The sequence below is a fragment of the Musa acuminata genome, chromosome BXJ2-8, assembly GCF_036884655.1.
Source record: "Musa acuminata AAA Group cultivar baxijiao chromosome BXJ2-8, Cavendish_Baxijiao_AAA, whole genome shotgun sequence".
In the NCBI taxonomy this organism is placed as follows: Eukaryota; Viridiplantae; Streptophyta; class Magnoliopsida; order Zingiberales; family Musaceae; genus Musa; species Musa acuminata.
Genome location: NC_088345.1, coordinates 7570014 through 7587566, shown reverse-complemented (window position 1 = coordinate 7587566; position 17553 = coordinate 7570014). Strand labels below are relative to the sequence as shown.

The 17553-nt window shown below is 39.3% G+C and overlaps 2 protein-coding genes across 3 annotated transcripts; both read left to right on the top strand.

The window, feature by feature from the left end:
* The first annotated feature begins 944 nt into the window (after positions 1 to 944).
* On the top strand, positions 945 to 8600 carry LOC135585529 (kinesin-like protein KIN-14F). 2 transcript variants are annotated; one of them, XM_065120524.1, is made up of 19 exons: positions 945 to 1263; positions 1549 to 1715; positions 1820 to 1963; positions 2144 to 2398; positions 2477 to 2548; positions 2660 to 2728; positions 2931 to 3023; positions 3111 to 3242; positions 3325 to 3406; positions 3497 to 3592; positions 3667 to 3840; positions 3923 to 4029; positions 4158 to 4338; positions 4552 to 4711; positions 4792 to 5045; positions 5129 to 5292; positions 5424 to 5615; positions 6391 to 6917; positions 8141 to 8600. In XM_065120524.1, exons 1-19 carry the CDS (start codon positions 1146 to 1148, stop codon positions 8271 to 8273), a joined length of 3120 nt encoding a protein of 1039 aa, XP_064976596.1. In that variant the 5' UTR covers positions 945 to 1145; the 3' UTR covers positions 8274 to 8600. The 2 variants fall into 2 exon arrangements, with proteins under 2 accessions (XP_064976596.1, XP_064976595.1); XM_065120523.1 differs by having other exon boundaries at positions 3108 to 3242.
* Positions 8601 to 9503: 903 nt separating this feature from the next.
* On the top strand, positions 9504 to 17378 carry LOC135618999 (probable protein phosphatase 2C 33). Its single transcript, XM_065120521.1, has 7 exons — positions 9504 to 10426; positions 10508 to 10679; positions 10769 to 10986; positions 11080 to 11187; positions 11266 to 11391; positions 11509 to 11735; positions 16948 to 17378. Exons 1-7 carry the CDS (start codon positions 10208 to 10210, stop codon positions 17165 to 17167), a joined length of 1290 nt encoding a protein of 429 aa, XP_064976593.1. The 5' UTR covers positions 9504 to 10207; the 3' UTR covers positions 17168 to 17378.
* Positions 17379 to 17553: the final 175 nt, after the last annotated feature.

The window sequence follows — 17553 nt, the reverse complement described above, 5'->3', positions numbered from 1 at the left end:
AAATTACAATATGAAGATATTTTTGATAAAAGTAATATAGTGAATTCTTTTTGTGTGCCTCATATGACAATTAAGGCTGAATTGTCCATGTAAAGTGAAATTGGCAATAATAAGAAAAGGAATGGACAAATGGCATAAGATAGAGAGAGAGAGAGAGAGAGAGAGAGAGAGGGGGGGGGGGGAAACACAAAAAGGAACGGTGATGATGATGAGAGGCGTGTCATGCAGAATCAGGCTTTTCAGCCGGGGCCCACGGTCCGGCTTAGAGAAGACCGGGGCCCGCTTGGCCCAAAGGCGCGCCGCACGGGCCCCACCTTATATCTTTCCCCTTCCTCAGACTAAGCCCATCTTTCCAACCACTTACCCGAGCCACTTCCGGTACGGACTTCCCGAGCCTAGCTTTTTCAAAATTTTCGAACGTTGGAGCGTCAGAAGCCACATGTGAAGCCAACCGGGCGACGCTCGTAGGGTACTGTCAACATATAATATATAAATATATAGATAAATTGTATAAAAAAATAATTCCCGTCCATATATAATTAAATTAAAAGCTTAAAAATTGGAAGAAAAAATAAATGAAACGATTTTATGGGATTTAAAAATTAATTAATATACAGAGTAGAAGGTAATAATAAATTTAAATTTCGGTTTTTTTTACATTATTATATATTTCCTTTTTACCACAGCGGGGGGACGCTCCGAAGCGGAAGCACCGCGATTTCACTTATTTGCCCTCGACTACTAATTTGTGATATATATACCCTTAAGAAGGGTGTGTTTGTAAGAATTGAATTCCGTTAAAGAAGACTTGATAGGTGGGAAATATAATAGATTGTCAAATATGAAATAGGGAAGGGTGGTTTTTGAAATTGTACCGGGAAGGCACAAACTGAAGTGTATTATAAAGAGGGAGCCCAAAGTAATCGGTCTCCCCCACGCCCCTCGATCCTCCGCCTCCATCTCCTTCCTACTCCATTGGAGCCAGAAGTGATTTCTCCTGCGTCTTTCTTCCCCGATGATCCGGAGCTTAAAGGATAAGTTGAACGAGATGAGATCGGGGAGCTCTTCTTGATCGTTCTTGCCGTCGGACGCTCTGTTGCGTGGGTGTCTTGGTGGGGATTTTGAGGAGGAGAGGGAGGTCGGAAATGGCATCGGAGGGGATGGTCGCCGTATCGCTGGCTTCTGTGGTTGAGGATGTCCTGAAACAGCACGGGACCAAGCTCAGCGATGTCAACTTGGCTTCCAGGAAGGCCGGAGAAGCAGGTGAACGATTGTTCCTCTGCTTCTCTTCGTACCCGTTTCCGTTTTTGATCTCGAGTTCACGTGTTCCGCTAATTCTTAGAACATTTCCTTTCTTTTCCTTTTTCTTTTTGATGTCCTTTTCTGTTCCAATATTTATATGCTGTTGTTCTTGATCGATGCATTTGACCGCTTTTTGTTGAACTGGGCTTTTCTTTACCTCTTAATTTTATTTCAAGTTTTCATCGGGTCGATTACAGGAAAAAAGATTAGATTATGTGATAGTTATGCTCTTCGATTGAATGCCAGTGGCACGTAGATACGAGGCTGCCGGATGGCTGAGAAAGGCGGTGGGAGTTGTCGCTGCGAAAGATTTGCCTGATGAACCTTCAGAGGAAGAATTCAGGCTTGGATTGAGGAATGGTTTGATCCTTTGCAATGCACTGAACAAGATTCATCCTGGAGCGGTACCAAAAGTGAGTGTGCTTCGTATCACAGTGGCCAGGTTCTTGCCGTTTAGTGCGGTGTTTTTCCCTCTTTGTCATGTGTCTTCTAGTCTAACTACAATTGCTCTCTTCAGGTGGTGGTCAATCCTGGAGATACAGTTCAACAACCAGATGGAGCAGCGCTATCCGCATATCAGTATTTTGAGAACGTGAGGAACTTCCTTGTAGCTGTGCAAGAGATGGATCTGCCCACCTTTGAGGCATCCGACTTAGAACAGGTGCGTTTCATAATGTTTAGCTAATATATTTCTTATCAAGTGTCATCTCTCCTTGCCCTAAAACATTTGCAACGTTTCATATGGAATTTATGAGTTTTACAATTAGTTTACCATAAATATCTTATCTTGCTTTTATGTAAAATGCTTCTTGAATTCTCTGACTGGTTTCTCATATTCCAGGGAGGTAAGAGTGCGAGGATTGTGAACTGTGTTCTATCTCTCCAATCTTATGGTGAATGGAAACAAATGGGTGGGCATGGTTCATTTAGGTATGGTGGAAATTCTAAACCATCCATCTCAGGCAAGTCCTTCATAAGGAAAAATTCAGAAAATTACAAGGGTTCATTGTCGAGAAGCCAATTGTTGAATGAGAATGATGGCCTATGTGCTGAGCTCAATTCTCAAGGGGACATCTCAATGGAGTCCTGTCAAATGGTTAGGAAGCCATTTTTTGGATAAATCATTACAGAATAATTAGATGCATTTTTTTACTAATTCCATGTGTACCAACAGACTACATCACGGCCTTTAAACATGCTTGTCCATGCAGCTCTATCAGATAAGAAGCCCGAGGAACTCCCACTAGTATGGCTGCCTTAATTTCTCTTAGTCATTTGATCCACAAAAAAGAAAAAAGGAAACAGCAAATGCTTTTAGATTCTTTTAGTGGATATATAAATTTTTATTTTTTTGCAGCTTGTTGAGTCAATGTTGAATAAAGTTATGGAAGAATTTGAATGCCGTGTAACAAGACAAAATGCACTGGTATGATCCAATCCTTTGCCATTTAAGCATTTGATCACTGAGAAATTTAATTAGAGATTGGTATGCCTCATGCATAATGGTTTGCTAAGTAATATGAAATGCATGTGTTAGGTTTAATTGTTATGTCAGGTTAGCGACATCTTCATTTTTGATGCACTGATCATTATTATCATCACTTTGATATAATTATGAAAGTCAACAGGAGAAAACCACTTTGAAGGGCCACGACACTAGCAAATCTTTTGCGAAAGCGAAGGCTTCAATTGGGCCTCCATCCATTCATTGTGAAATGGAGGTATGTTGCATATTCACTCTACTGGCTGAATTCCTGAATTCGTATGGAAATAATAGAACTCTCTTCTTAATTATTTCATTTAAGAAGGAAACCGAAGGAAGTATTTTGAGGAAGGCAAAGAGAGAGAACCACGTTAAGAAGATAAACAAAGAAGATGCATCAAAAGAAAATCATATGAAGCAACAGTTGATTTTTCAACAGCAAGAGAGAGATATTGAGGTAAAATTTCATATCTTGAAGTTGTAGAAATTTGTTAATTGCTTACAGTTGCCAGATTATAGCTGTTGTTCGTACTCTACAGGAACTTAGACACACTCTTCAAACTACAAAAGCTGGAATGCAGTTTATGCACATGAAGTTTACTGATGAATTCACTAAGCTTGGTAAGATACAAAGAGTACTTTGACCTTTACAAAGCTTATTGTATCTCATTACTAATTACCAACTCTCCTGCTGGTCAACTCATACATCAGGAGAGTATCTACATGGCCTTGCCCATGCTGCTTCTGGTTATCACAAAGTTCTCGATGAGAACAGGAAGCTGTACAATCAAGTGCAAGATCTAAAAGGTGAACTAGCCAGATTTTAACAATATTTTGGTTGAATATATTTCGAGTAACTTTTGTTTTTTGACCTATATTAGGTAGCATTAGGGTCTATTGTCGAGTGAGACCCTTCTTGCCAGGACAACTGAGTGGCAACACTCTTGGTTCTATTGATGAGGGAAATATCACAATTGTAACACCCTCAAAGTATGGCAAAGAAGGACGTAGATCTTTTAACTTCAATAAAGTTTTTGGGCCATCTTCATCACAAGGTCATTAAACAATATCTTTTTGTATAAGCTGTTCACTTGCAATAATTTTTAAACATCACTCTCACATTTTATCATGTTGCAGAAGAAGTATTCTCAGATACCCAGCCTCTCATTCGTTCGATTCTTGATGGTTACAATGTTTGTATTTTTGCATACGGCCAAACTGGATCAGGAAAGACATATACGATGGTGTGACACTCGATGAACTTATTTATTTTAAATGAATGATTTTGTTGGCTAAAATTTCATTGTATTAATCAATCTTTGTTGACAGTTGAGATGCGCTTAATATAGATTGATTTTGTGAATCCATACAGAGTGGACCTAAGCTTCTCAATGAGCAAACAGTGGGCGTCAATTATAGAGCACTAAGTGATTTGTTTAAGCTCTCTGAACAAAGAAGAGGGATATTTTCTTATGAGATTTCTGTTCAGATGATCGAGATATACAATGAGCAAGTCAGGGACCTCCTTGTGGGGGATGGTCTTAGCAAAAAATATCCTTTTTTTTGCTCATATAATATTTTGTTTATTTTTATGTCTTTGTTAGGAAACTCATTATATGTTTGATTATGTAAAAATACATAAAATTATGCGTAATTTCCAAATGGATGAAAATAAATTGAAATGCACTGAAATCTCTTTTGGGTTCTTAGTTATTTTTTTAACATTTGTTTATGTCTCAGTTTTTTTCCTTTACAAGAAGGTACATTGGAAATTCGTAATAATTCTCAGAAAGGACTTAATGTTCCCAATGCAAACTTAGTGCCTGTTACATCAACATCTGATGTGATTGAACTAATGAACATTGGGCAGAGGAACCGTGTTGTAGGTGCTACTGCTTTGAATGATCGTAGCAGTCGTTCTCATAGGTACAATATTAAAATTTCACTTGATAGTTTGTTTTAACTCAAGGTTCTCTAAGATGTCATTTGAATCGATTTGTTTGCAGTTGCTTGACTGTTCATGTTCAAGGCAAAGATATGACTTCAGGAACTATTCTCCGAGGATGTTTACATCTTGTTGACTTGGCAGGCAGTGAAAGAGTTGATAAATCTGAAGTAACAGGAGAAAGATTAAAAGAAGCACAACATATAAACAAATCTCTCTCGGCTTTAGGTGATGTAATATCTGCCCTTGCCCTAAAGAATTCACATGTTCCTTATCGGAATAGCAAACTCACTCAGTTACTCCAAGACTCCCTTGGTAAGTTATATTCTTGCATGAATCTTGTTTGACTAAAAGAAACCTCGTCTTATTCATTCTTTTGTATAACCTTGCCTACCTAGGTGGACAAGCAAAGACATTGATGTTTGTCCATATAAGTCCTGAAATGGATGCTATTGGAGAAACTCTCAGCACGCTAAAATTTGCTGAGCGGGTTTCTACAGTTGAGCTTGGTGCTGCAAGAGTTAATAAAGAAAGTGGAGAAGTAAAAAAACTAAGGGAGCAGGTTCACCTTCTTTTCTTTTTTTCTTTGTTTTCTTCATTCCTATGAAATTATTCATTTGGTACATTTTTATTCTTTGTTTCTTTTACATCTCTTTCAGTTTTCAAGAAAGGATTTGCTTCTTCCTGTTGTAGATGGCTAGTTTGAAAGCAGCATTGGCATGCAAAGAGGAAGGATCACAACATCTCCAGAATACAATACCAGGGGCAGATTCACTCAGCACAAGACCATCATCACCAGTACATTCCAATCGACGGAGTGGAGCAGATTATCTACACAATCAATCTAACCAAAGACAGCCAATGGAGGAAGTTGGTAACATAGAGGTATTCTCAATATCTTTTGCTTAAACTATTTCTTTGTTACTTTCTTATTCTTTTCACATAAAACAGGTACCAAAAGAGCAGCTACCATAATGCATTGTTTTGGAGAATTTATTATGAGATGCCACAAATTCCAACTTTTAGAAATAATGCTAAACCTTGTTTTATTTCTCTATTTATGCCTGTATATCCTTTCAAAACTTAATCATTTGCATTATCTTTTGAAAATTGGATTTTGCTACTGACTTCTGTTAACCATCAGTGATTGCCATATCCGGTTAACATATCGAGGATGTTTAAGTTCAAACATCTCTTACAACAAAAAATCATGGAAATTTTATATATGGCACAGCCTATATTTCATATTTTTTGAATAAAATTTTCTTCCTTTCTCTAGGTCTTTGTTGGTAGTATGTTGCCTGTATTTTGTGTTCTATCATTTCCGACAACAGAAAATCTTGGCTGAAATTGTTTTTTCTTCACTTGTTTTATTTGGCACAGCCTGTATGTCTTTTTGTTCTAATTGATAAATGTTAACTCCTTTCTGTAGATCTTGGTTGGCAGTCTATTGCCTATATTTTGTGCAGAGTCTTTCTTTGATTGTAGACATCTGCTTTGATGTTTTTCAAGACATGACTTTCAAGGGAACATATCATTCATAACTTGGCAATCAATAGATTGTGTTTCTTCCTGCAAATATGATTGGCACCAATATGTGCTGACTACCTCTAATATCATGCACCAGATAGTAACAACTGTGATAATGGCCTCTTTTCAGGTCAGAAGTAGTCTGCCATCGAGACAAAAGAAGCCAAGTTTTGATCTCCAAGATCTTTTTACGACAAATGATTCTCCTCCATGGCCAGATAGTTGTTCCAGAATGAATCTTCCTGTGAGGGATGATAAAGAAATTGTTTCTGGAGATTGGGTTGACAAGATCATGGTGAACAAGCTAGATACAGCTGTTATGGATGACAATCCCATGATAGATTGGGAGGGTGATACTGGAACATTACCTGACTTCTTCTACCAAAGATGTGTTTCTGACGTGAGAATTTATCCAGATAAACAATACCATAAAAGTGCCATGAGAAGAAAAGATAGCTATGAGCTGGACATGCAAAGAAGTCATTCATATTATGTGGCTACTGATGATTCAGATGATCAGGATATTGCGACAAGTGATTCTTCTGAAGCAGATATGCTGTGGCAATTCAGTCTCCAAAATGTTCATAGCACAGGTAATGAGAGTGGGTCTAGGATCAAGAAGCCTCAACCAAAGTTCACACAGAGTTCCGATATAAGGTAGTTGACTTGCCACAATCTTACTTTAAGTATATAATACACAATCTTGAAGTAAATAAATTCCTTGATCTTCTTTCATTTGATATAAGTAATTTCACATGTGAAGAGATTTTCTTGCTTGTTTACCTAATTTGACTGTGAAACCCAATACTATGAAAGATCTCCAGAACAACTTCACAACTAATTATCTTGCAGAGTTATGTTGCACCTTAGTTCTGATCTTAGATGCTAAAAGTTAATAGTTTTTCAATTGATATATAAATGAAAAACAACATCTGTTACTGTTGTACATAGTAATTGTGGAAATATTCTGGCATATCACTGAATATAGTGTTATATATTGTGCCTAAATTGCAGGATATTTCGGTTGATCTATAATTTCCTATTGATTTTTATATGCTCTAGTGATAGTCAGTCTTGGTCATATTATTTTTTGAAATGAACCAGCAACAATTAAGATAATCATATTAATTAGGTAAAACTTTCCAGGTTGAGCGGAAACTTTTGTTAGCAGTCCAATTTGCAACAATTTTAAGGATTATACATGCTATTTTTCATCAGAAAAAAAGTTAATCTTCATACCGACATTTTGTCTGCCATAAAAACTTGTGATATTAAGTTTTATTGCATGTTAGCCATCAGATTTTAAGAATTACACTTCAAAACCTTTATCCTTGATGGTCTTTAACTTCCAGATAGTAGAATTTGGTGATGCACTAAAAAGCAGATGCATCTTTGATGTTGTAATTACATCCATAACCAAGTCCAACTAGCTCGCAATGACATGCAAAAGGATTACAGCTGTTGTTGGATATAGCATTTGATTTGCTTACAGCTTGTCACTTTTGACTCGGGTGGTGGTGTCCCTTTCCAGAATCTATGAGTAGGGTTGTCATGCCTGAATGCTTGAGCTTAGATCAAACAGTTGTTAGGATAGCTATAGCCTTGACAAATTTTGGCTTCTTCAAGTATGCTTTTCGCCCAGGCGTTGCTTCTTCATATGGCAAAGATCTGATGCTTGGATAATTATTTATGAAACTCAAAATATCTTGTTTTGGGACATAAAATGTCAACCATATGAGAATTGAGCAATATATATACATACAACTCCTTTGATATTTAATCTTATGCAATGCAGTTGCCAGTGTACATGAGATATCTTGTTTTTGTTTTCTTGATCAGTACAATATTTGAACTGTTTTTGTTTCTTTCCTTCGATTCAGGACTCCGAATTATACACACATACCATCTCCTTCCCAGAAAACATCAAACGGGTCAAAGAGAACGGGAAGGCAGGCTAACGGCGACGACGGGAAACGGATTGCATCAGGTGGCAAAACTGGCAACAGAAAGTAGGGTTGCTGTTGATAATTTGGTTTGCGATTTGTTCTTTCTTTTCCAGAATGACATAAGAGATTGAGGGCCTCCTTCTCATTCTAGTGACGAGTGGCAATAATCTCAGTTGCTTGTACTGCTGTTGTTGTGGTCGAAGTCTCAGAACCAGTGCAGGAGTGTTGGATTCTCTCCATCTACTTCACTTGATTCTTGTTGCATTCTTTCTGTCATGTTTGTAGAGGAAAGCGAGGCAAAATTATAGAGGCACTGTATCATCTCGTGTATCTCCCCATCAAGTTCTTTGTGCACAGGATCATAATTACAATTGTTTATGTTATATTCTCTTAATGATTTCAGCTTTTACCTTTGCCAGGAACTTTGTGCTGAGGTCATAGTCGACATGGATCCGATCTCATCCTTATATATTCAAAATTTCATGGGTCTTTTGATAATTATTGAGAAACACAGTAATTAATGAACCGATCCGAATCGGTTAAACATTTTAATTTTGATTTTGATTTTGATTTTTTTTTTCGATCAAATTGACCGATCGATCCGATCTGAGTTGGACCATGAACATTTCCCAATTAGTTTGCACGCTTCTGCACAGGAGCTGCTATGTGCTGAGATGCTCCCATGCTCAAGCATACTGTCTGTGTCCCCCCCCCGTGTCTTCTTCCTGTAGCTTGGATGATGGAATACACTGCCACGCAATAACACGAAGGACGGGGAACGTTTACGGTAGATTCTCTTCTCATCGCCTCCATCCGACCTCCGCGGGAGAAGAAGCAAAGCTACATCATTCCTCGACCAAGCGCGGTGGCGAAGGGAAGGAGGCCGAAGACAGCCAGCTGCAATCCCACACTCTTCTTCTTCTTCTCTTTCTGCCTCTGTCTCTCCTTTTCATGCGTCGACGTCAAAGGCACGGCTGATGGAGACGACGAGAGACGGGGTGCGGGGGCGGGGGCGGGGGGGAGGGTCAATGACCGGCGCGGGGCCCAGCCTCACATGGTCGCGGCACCGCAGGGGGAAGCGTCGGGCCCACGCGGGTGGCCATCACGCGGCAAAACCGCGTGCGGTGGCGCCGGCCCATGCGGGCCCCTCCCGGCGCTGCGTTCCCTTATCTGCCCCTTCTCGCCACTCATCGAAGCTGCGTTCGTATTCGCACCATTTGGTGATCAAACAAAGATCCAGTAGAGACATTGTTAGCAGAAGATTTCATGACCTCCAAACCCATTTGACGCAGAGGAAGCATGCCCGATCTCCCCTGCTTAAAAGTCTCATCCATGGCAGAGGGGCACCCAAGTCATTATGACCGTGTGGTCCTCCTTCCCTCTCCATACGCAGCATCACAGAGGGCTACAGCTACACAACCCAATCAAGAGGCTTTAGTTTAGGCAGCGAGTAGTGGGGGATAGGCAGCACAACTGGAAAACACCACATAAAAATTTCCTTGGTCCCAATCCTATGCATTCCCCCTCTTTCCTCACCTTCTTTCCCCTCAGAGCCATCTTTCCATGATAAAAAGGAAAAAGATCTCCTTTTTATTCCCCATCTCCGCGCTCTCTCTCTCTCTCTCTCTCTCTCTCGCTCTGTGTTGTGTTCCTACAGTGAAAGACTCCCTGATCGACTACCCCTTTCTCGTTTTCTTCGCCCAATTGGGCGTGCTCTTCTCGGTCCCTCTGATCCCAGTCCCATCCTTTCTCGATCCCGGAGATCGAATTTTTATGGTCCGCATTGCTCTTTCCGATCGTCGAAACCAGTTCTTCTTGGTAAGGTTTTCTTAGTCAAAAGTTCGATATTTTTTTTCTGCTTGGAGTCTTGCTTTGGACCGGATTGAGAGGGTGGTAATGTGGGTTCTTGGGAGGAGATTGACGGGAATGGGGGCTAGGTGAGTGATTTGTGTCGAGGGGAACGGATTAGGGTTCTTTAGGGGACCGCGACGTCCGCCACCGATGGCTACTGAGGTGCGGCCTCGAGATCCGAGCATGCGACCGCCCATGGTCCCGCTGGCGACCCTCATCGGCCGCGAGCTTCGCGGGGGCCAGTCCGAGAAGCCCGCCATCAAGTACGGGCACGCCGCCTTCGCCAAGAGAGGGGAGGACTACTTCCTTGTCAGGCCCGACTGCCTTCGGGTCCCCGGCGACGCCGCCTCCTCCTTCTCGGTCTTCGCGGTACTCCTGATCCACCATTCGGTTTCAGTTTCCTTTGTTCCTCCTCATGTTCCCTTTGGTTTGATGTCACTTCCTGTACAGATCTTTGACGGGCACAATGGTGTTTCTGCTGCTGTGTTCGCAAAAGAGCACCTTTTGGAGCACGTTATGAGCGCGATCCCTCAGGGAATCGGTAGGGAAGAATGGCTTGAAGCCCTTCCGCGTGCACTGGTCGCTGGTTTTGTCAAGACGGACATCGATTTCCAGCGCAAAGGCAAAATTTAGTTTACGCGCTGCTGTTGACTTTGTACATTTGACCGAAGAAAAAAAAGAAGAAAAACTGAGCTTTTGTTGTTCTGGCAGGGGAGACTTCTGGGACGACAGCGACGCTGGTTGTCGTCGATGGGTGGACTGTCACAGTTGCATCTGTGGGTGACTCGAGGTGCATTCTGGATTCGCAAGACGGTGTGGTCTCATTGCTTACGGTTGATCATAGGCTGGAAGAGAATGTTGAGGAGAGGGAACGTGTGACTGCTAGTGGAGGAGAGGTTGGAAGGCTTAATATTTGCGGTGGAAAAGAGGTATTGGTTGCCAAAATATCTGATGTTCAAGGCTATGACATGATCCTAATGTCTTGTTTGCATTGTCTGATTTATGTGCATGCTGCTTCTTAGGTTGGACCGCTTCGCTGTTGGCCGGGTGGGTTATGCCTTTCAAGGTCAATCGGGGATACAGATGTGGGCGAGTTCATTGTCCCGATTCCTCATGTGAAGCAAGTCAAGGTGTGGGCCATCAAGCTTGGTGATTTGCGGTATTTGATGTTATTTGAATGACTTTGTTTTAACTTGTCGGATGATCAGCTTTCAAGTGTTGGAGGACGTTTGATAATTGCTTCTGATGGCATATGGGATGCCCTTTCATCCGAGCTAGCAGCCAAAGCTTGCCGAGGAATTCCTGCGGAACTTGCTGCAAAGCTCGTTGTTAAGGTGATGACGAGCATAAATAACTTGTCACTGTTTGTAATTTGTCAGTTTCTTTCTCATTACATCTTATGATTATAGTTAGCTCATTTAGAGTTCTTCATGTATGATCAATTGGTTTAGGAAGCATTGAGAACAAGTGGCTTGAAAGATGACACGACTTGCCTAGTTGTTGATATAATTCCATCTGATCACACTCTCCCACTACCATCACCAGTAAAACAGCAAAACAAGTTCAGATCACTCTTTGGGAAGAAGCCACAGAATGCTGCTGGCAAACCTAACAAACTTTCTTCTGTTGGCGCTGTGGAGGAATTATTTGAGGAGGGGTCAGCTATGCTGGAAGAAAGGTAATATTTGTCTAGTGCTACTAACTATGGTCCTCCATTATTCTTCTTGTTCAATTAGTTATGATTTTTTCCATTAAGGCATAATTTGCTGCTTGTTAATGGAAAAGAAAGATGGATCAGATTTAGAAAACCAATTTGATAATAACTTTTTAGGCAAACTGGAAAAATGTGTTCATTCAAATAGGTCCATGTGACTAAATATCTTTTTTGATCTACATCATGAACTTGATGGTAAATGAGTAATGTGTTCTCTTGCTAAATTGCTTCATGTCAAATATTATTACCATCATTAGATTATTTGCTAAAACTTTATCACTTTTATTCATAACTTATTGCTTAAACTTATAGATTGTTTCTTTAATTTGTGGACGTCTTGATTTTTATCAATTTGAAGGCAAATTTACCTTTAAACTTAGGTTCTTTGACTTTTCAATAAGCTATGTTTGAGAAATCAAGAACCAGATTGGCAGTGGATCAAATTGGGTCAGATGAAATTTGATCAAAACCAGGCCAGAATCAGTACTGAAAATGTGGTACAAAGGGTATACAAGGGTTTGAGGTTCAGGTGATGAATGGGCAACTCCTTGAGGGCTCTGCTTGTGGCTCAAGATAAATTCTTGAACATGTATTATGATATATCTATGGTCCACTCTTTTGGGTTGAAAAGAGTTACGCACTCAAGGTGAATCAAGCTCAAAAAGCTTAATTGGACTCAATTAAGCTGGCTCGGTTGAGGCCCAATGGCTAGATGGTTTAGCCCTGACTCGGCTTGATACTGGTCCAGTTCAATGGACTCAAGCCAGCTTGGGTATTACAAGCCCTATATAAATTAGTCAAAGTTGACCTAGAATTATTCAGTTGGCTGAAAGCAGTGAACACTAGTTGGTTCTGGATGGTTCCCTGTTTCTTGAGTCATGGATCTAGCCTCTACATTGGTTGATACTTTTGCCAACTCCTGATGATTATTGATTTCTCGAGAATTTTGGGTTCTAACCAATCAGATCTTGGTTGAGTTAACCAGACATTAGTACCTATAGTTAGCATAGTTGTTTATTCATACAACACCCTTGATTGGATTTATGCTCGATTTATTAAACTTGTCACTTACCCTTGTTTTACTTGGAAAGGTTTCTAAGATAAATGCATTAGTGTGTTTAATCAATTATGCATTGAGGATGAGAACACCCATTTTTTCAGTTTTTCACATTTACCAGCACTTGTAAAAAGAAGAGGCTTTTGTCTATGTAATGTTGCAAATTCAAATTTAGGTTCAAGGTTTATAATTCGTTCAATCCCTATTTCTCATGGAACAAGGATGGTGATTGTGCCTATTAAAATAAAACATACTAAACTATTTTACCTCAAGTCATGCTTAGTTGCTTTCAGGATGGAACTATGGAAGTCTTCCCATTTTATGTGTATTTTCACATTGCTTCTGCTAAGTCAATTCAAAATATGTACCTTAACTATGCCGCTGAGTCAAATTAAATTAGGTACGTTATGCTGCTATGTCAATTTAGTATGTACCTTAATTGCTAAGTCAATTCAAAGTGTGTAATTCTGATATTGGAATATTTGATGCTAATAGATAGGGCTCGATACAAATTATTGAAAAATAAAAAATTTCATTGTTGGAAGTTAGATCGGTTGAGTCCAAGGTCAACTAGAAAAAGGTAAAATTGTAAATTTTGTGTTCTCCACCAACCATAGGAGTTATTGCTGTCTTTCAATGCTTGAGGTGTAGATGTTGTCTCTTAACCAGAGGTTATTCTATGATGCTTTTATGAAATGCTAGTAGATTGAGGGACCAATTTATATCCAGTAGACAGGAAAAGTTTTGACAGTATTAAAAAACAAGAATAACTCAGAAATCATATCAATTAGAAAAAAAATTCCAGTTATGTAATTGGCAAATTCCATTGCAGTGTAGATTATTGTCTTGAAATATCCGAGATATAGGACTATTGTCTTAACCTCGATAACTCATTGGTGATAGATCTTCAATTGTTAATTAATTTAACCTGATCCCTGCAAAAGAATATGATTTCAAGTTATCTATAACAAGATGAAAGATGAATATGTGAAAGTAATATATTCCCTAACCGTAGAATTTTGAGGACAGTAATTCCCCTCCAACATGAATTGTTAAATGGCATGTTTTTGCCTTCAGGATTTTACAAGTTGGTTCATAGGTTCACACAGAGGTCAATCATATGAACCATTGCTGGAATGTCATGAAACCCTTAAGGTCTCAGACACTTTGTTGTCCATGAGTAACACTTTTTGCACTAATATAATTGGATATATATTTGGGTTAAGTCAAGTGGTATTTCTGTCAATAGCTAACATGCTACATCTCAAATTTGCATATAGTATATTCTCATCCAACAATCCTAAGACAAAGCTATATGCACACACCTCAAAAATGTCAAAAGGCTTTTCTGAGATGTCTCAGACCAAGAAATGCTGTGATCTGTGTCATTTAGACTAAACACCTATAATTTGATTGTACAAACTCAAGTGAAAGACTTAAATTGATGATATTGTTGATGTAAAAGGGGTGCATTCACCTAGCGCAAGTTACAGTAAGAAGACTCCGAAGTGTTGCATGTTACCATGTTGCAATTTGGTTAGCTTGGCACTTTGTCACATGTTGCATCAACACACCTCACTCCATGGTGTGCTATTTATTTACCTGAAGCAGGTAATGGGGGGTGCACAGGTGTATGCTGAGCTTCCAATGGTAGTGACGCTTGAGAACCTTGAACTTGAGGCGGCAATTGATGCATCGCCTGGTGGAGATGGTGTTCTTGCATGCCAATGCAATGTGATTGCCACTCAATCTGTTGGATTGTTTGTTTGGCTGCTGGAGGCGGAAAGTGAGTTACTATAAAGGATGTCACTGATCCTTAAACCTAGTGCTAGCCAGCTTGCTCAAGGTTAACCTTGAGCATGCTTTGCCATTCTAAGGTGTTGGCTGGTATAGGTTTGATATTTTATTCATTATATTTTAATGATTAACCTTGAGTCTGACTGCATACCAACTTGTACCGAGTGTCATATGCTAACTGGTAACAGTACCACACCAGTCTGATCATTGACCAATATCAATACTACACTGATATTTTAATCCTTTGAGTGCCCATTTTGTATAACTTATTTGGTAAATATGAGAAATGAGTGTTTAATTTTGGCTAACCCTTTTATTATCTCAATATCCCAAACCAAGGTCTTTGTGGAGAACTTGATTATATTAGAGGCTAGGGTGGACAATAAATCTGAAGATTCAGGTAAAGACCTCTCAAACACCATCAGATGGAACAAGTAGGATAGATTTACAATGGATACAAGGATAGTTCTATGACAGTCTAGAAATGATAGTATGATCCATTATGTCCCTTGGAGTATTGTGAAACAACACAACATCTCTAATGATGTGTTACCATCTATCAACTATGATCAATTGGTAAATATTTATCTGGTCTTTTACAGGCACCATAGATGGTGCCTTACTGTCATAGGAATATTTGGCAAATGATTCTTGAAGTGGGCATTATAAATCCTAGTTATGGCTTAAGGTTTTAGTTAATGACAACCTTCAGGATTTGAGGATGTAAAGACACAATGCTCATCTCGAATGCAGTTTCACTTTGCTGCAAATTTTCTGTAGAATGCCTTAATCACCTCAATGATTGTTAGTGATAAAAAAGATAGGTTTCAGTCTTTTCTCTGTAGAAACAATTAGAATAGAAGTACAAAGTGAATACTGAAATTGTAATCTGTAAACAATATAGTATCTGTGAATAGGTGAAGCATAGAATATGTATGTATGTATGTATGTGTGTATATATATATGCACTGGTTCAATTTCCAGAAGTGTTCTGGAATCAAGCTATTATTTAAGTCCATTTGTGTTTATGAAAATTGAGAAGTTCGTAAACTTCTTGGCATTGTATTCATGTTGATGGATCTAAATTGAACAACATATAGGGAGAATCTGGCCTATCAAGAAGCTTCTTCTACTCTGGAGGTCAACTGGATTCTGTAAGAAGGTAGATGGAATAATCATTTCAAAAAGACTGGGAATATGAACAGATGTTTGGGACCAATCTACAGAAGTTTTGTTAGTCTTAAGACTACAAGGAGGTTGATTATCAGCTGTCATTTGGAGTTCTTTGGTTATAGGTGAGCTGTAACCATGGCTACTCTATATATTTTGATAATTAGTTAAGCTAAAATAGAATAAGATAAGAAGTGAAAGATGTGAATCCAACATTCTTCATTATTTAAGCCTTTGATTTCTTGATATAGACATCTAACTTTAACATAAGACCGAAATTCCAATTGTCTTATGAGTTGGTATTTCATATGGTGATGGATGGTTGCCACATATGTCAAGGGCCTTGATATGATATGAAGTTCCTTGTGCTTGTGAAACTGAGCAGACATGAAAATTTTGATGCAGAAGAGGGATTGATCAACCGTAATGATTCATAACAGATCATGCATGATCTTTCAACGTCTTAGTTCTGTTTGCTGCTAGGTGTGGTTCATATTCTTTTTTTCGGTTAGCTAAGGCTGTGCTACAGTTGCAGGGAAGTGTACTAAGGGTTAAAATTTCACTGCCTTCACTTCTCAGAAGTTGTTGTAGGCAACTCCCCACTATCTTGGAAGTCAAATCTGCCCTTTTGCCCTCTCAGGACTTGACTTCCTCAAATCCTGGTGCAACTTCATTAGAAACATGTTAAGTGTGCACTTGACTTAGGAACTGCACTTCCCATGGTGCCACTTACTCAGAATCAAACATCCCAAGTTATTTGGCTTTGAATTCATTTGCTATACAATACACTGGTTATGATTGTAAGAACATGATAATTCTTTCTGCATTGGCTGCCGAGTGTAACTGTTGGTGATGGGTGATACCTTGATCTTTGCAATACACTGATGTGTTCGAAGATGTACAAGTATGGATGGATCCTAGTTTGCTATGAACAGCTATAGCCTTATGAATTTTAATCCTTTTTGCTCGTTTCGTCTTAACAAGAACTGATGGTCCCTTTCCTGAGTGATAAGATTATTCAACCATAAGGTTGGAGGTTCAACCAGTATTACCATCACTGACATGCCCACACATGTTTACATTTTTTCTTCTTTCATTATAGTTGAAAATTTTCTCATAGAAAACAATCTAACTGTGACAAGGGGAATGCAGGCTGGGAAAAAGTTTCTCATCAAGGGAGAACACAGGGCTTCTAAGATGCGCAATCTGCCAAACTGACCAAGTTCCAGATGATGATTTATTCGTTAATTCAGGTGATCTCTTCTCCCCACCATCGAAGCAACAGGAGGGTCCATATCTTTGCGTTGACTGCCAGAGGAAGAAGGATGCCATGGAGGGGAAACGGCCAAGTGATTCATCTATGTCCAGGTGAAATACTGATGGAATGTGTTCAAATGTAAAGAGGGTTAAGGTGAATAAACTGTTGGCTAATGTTCCGAGGTGGTTTCCTGATTGTTGTTTGGTGAACTAACTGCGGTGCTATCTCACATTGTGATAGTTTGATTACTAACCAGGTGTGGAAGTTGTATGAACCACTGTTGGTGAACTAGTGATATTGCTCAAGAAATAGCTTCATTTATCTACTTGGAAGCCTCAGGCAAAAAGCATTTTGGTTCATGCAATACTGAATCAAAAGATCACAGATGACATACTTTATGCAGAAATATATAGTAATTTGGTCGAAAGCTGTTGTTGATGAGTTGCATGAGGAATGATGCGATGCATGTAATTTTGGTGCCTACACTCCATTTGTTTGCT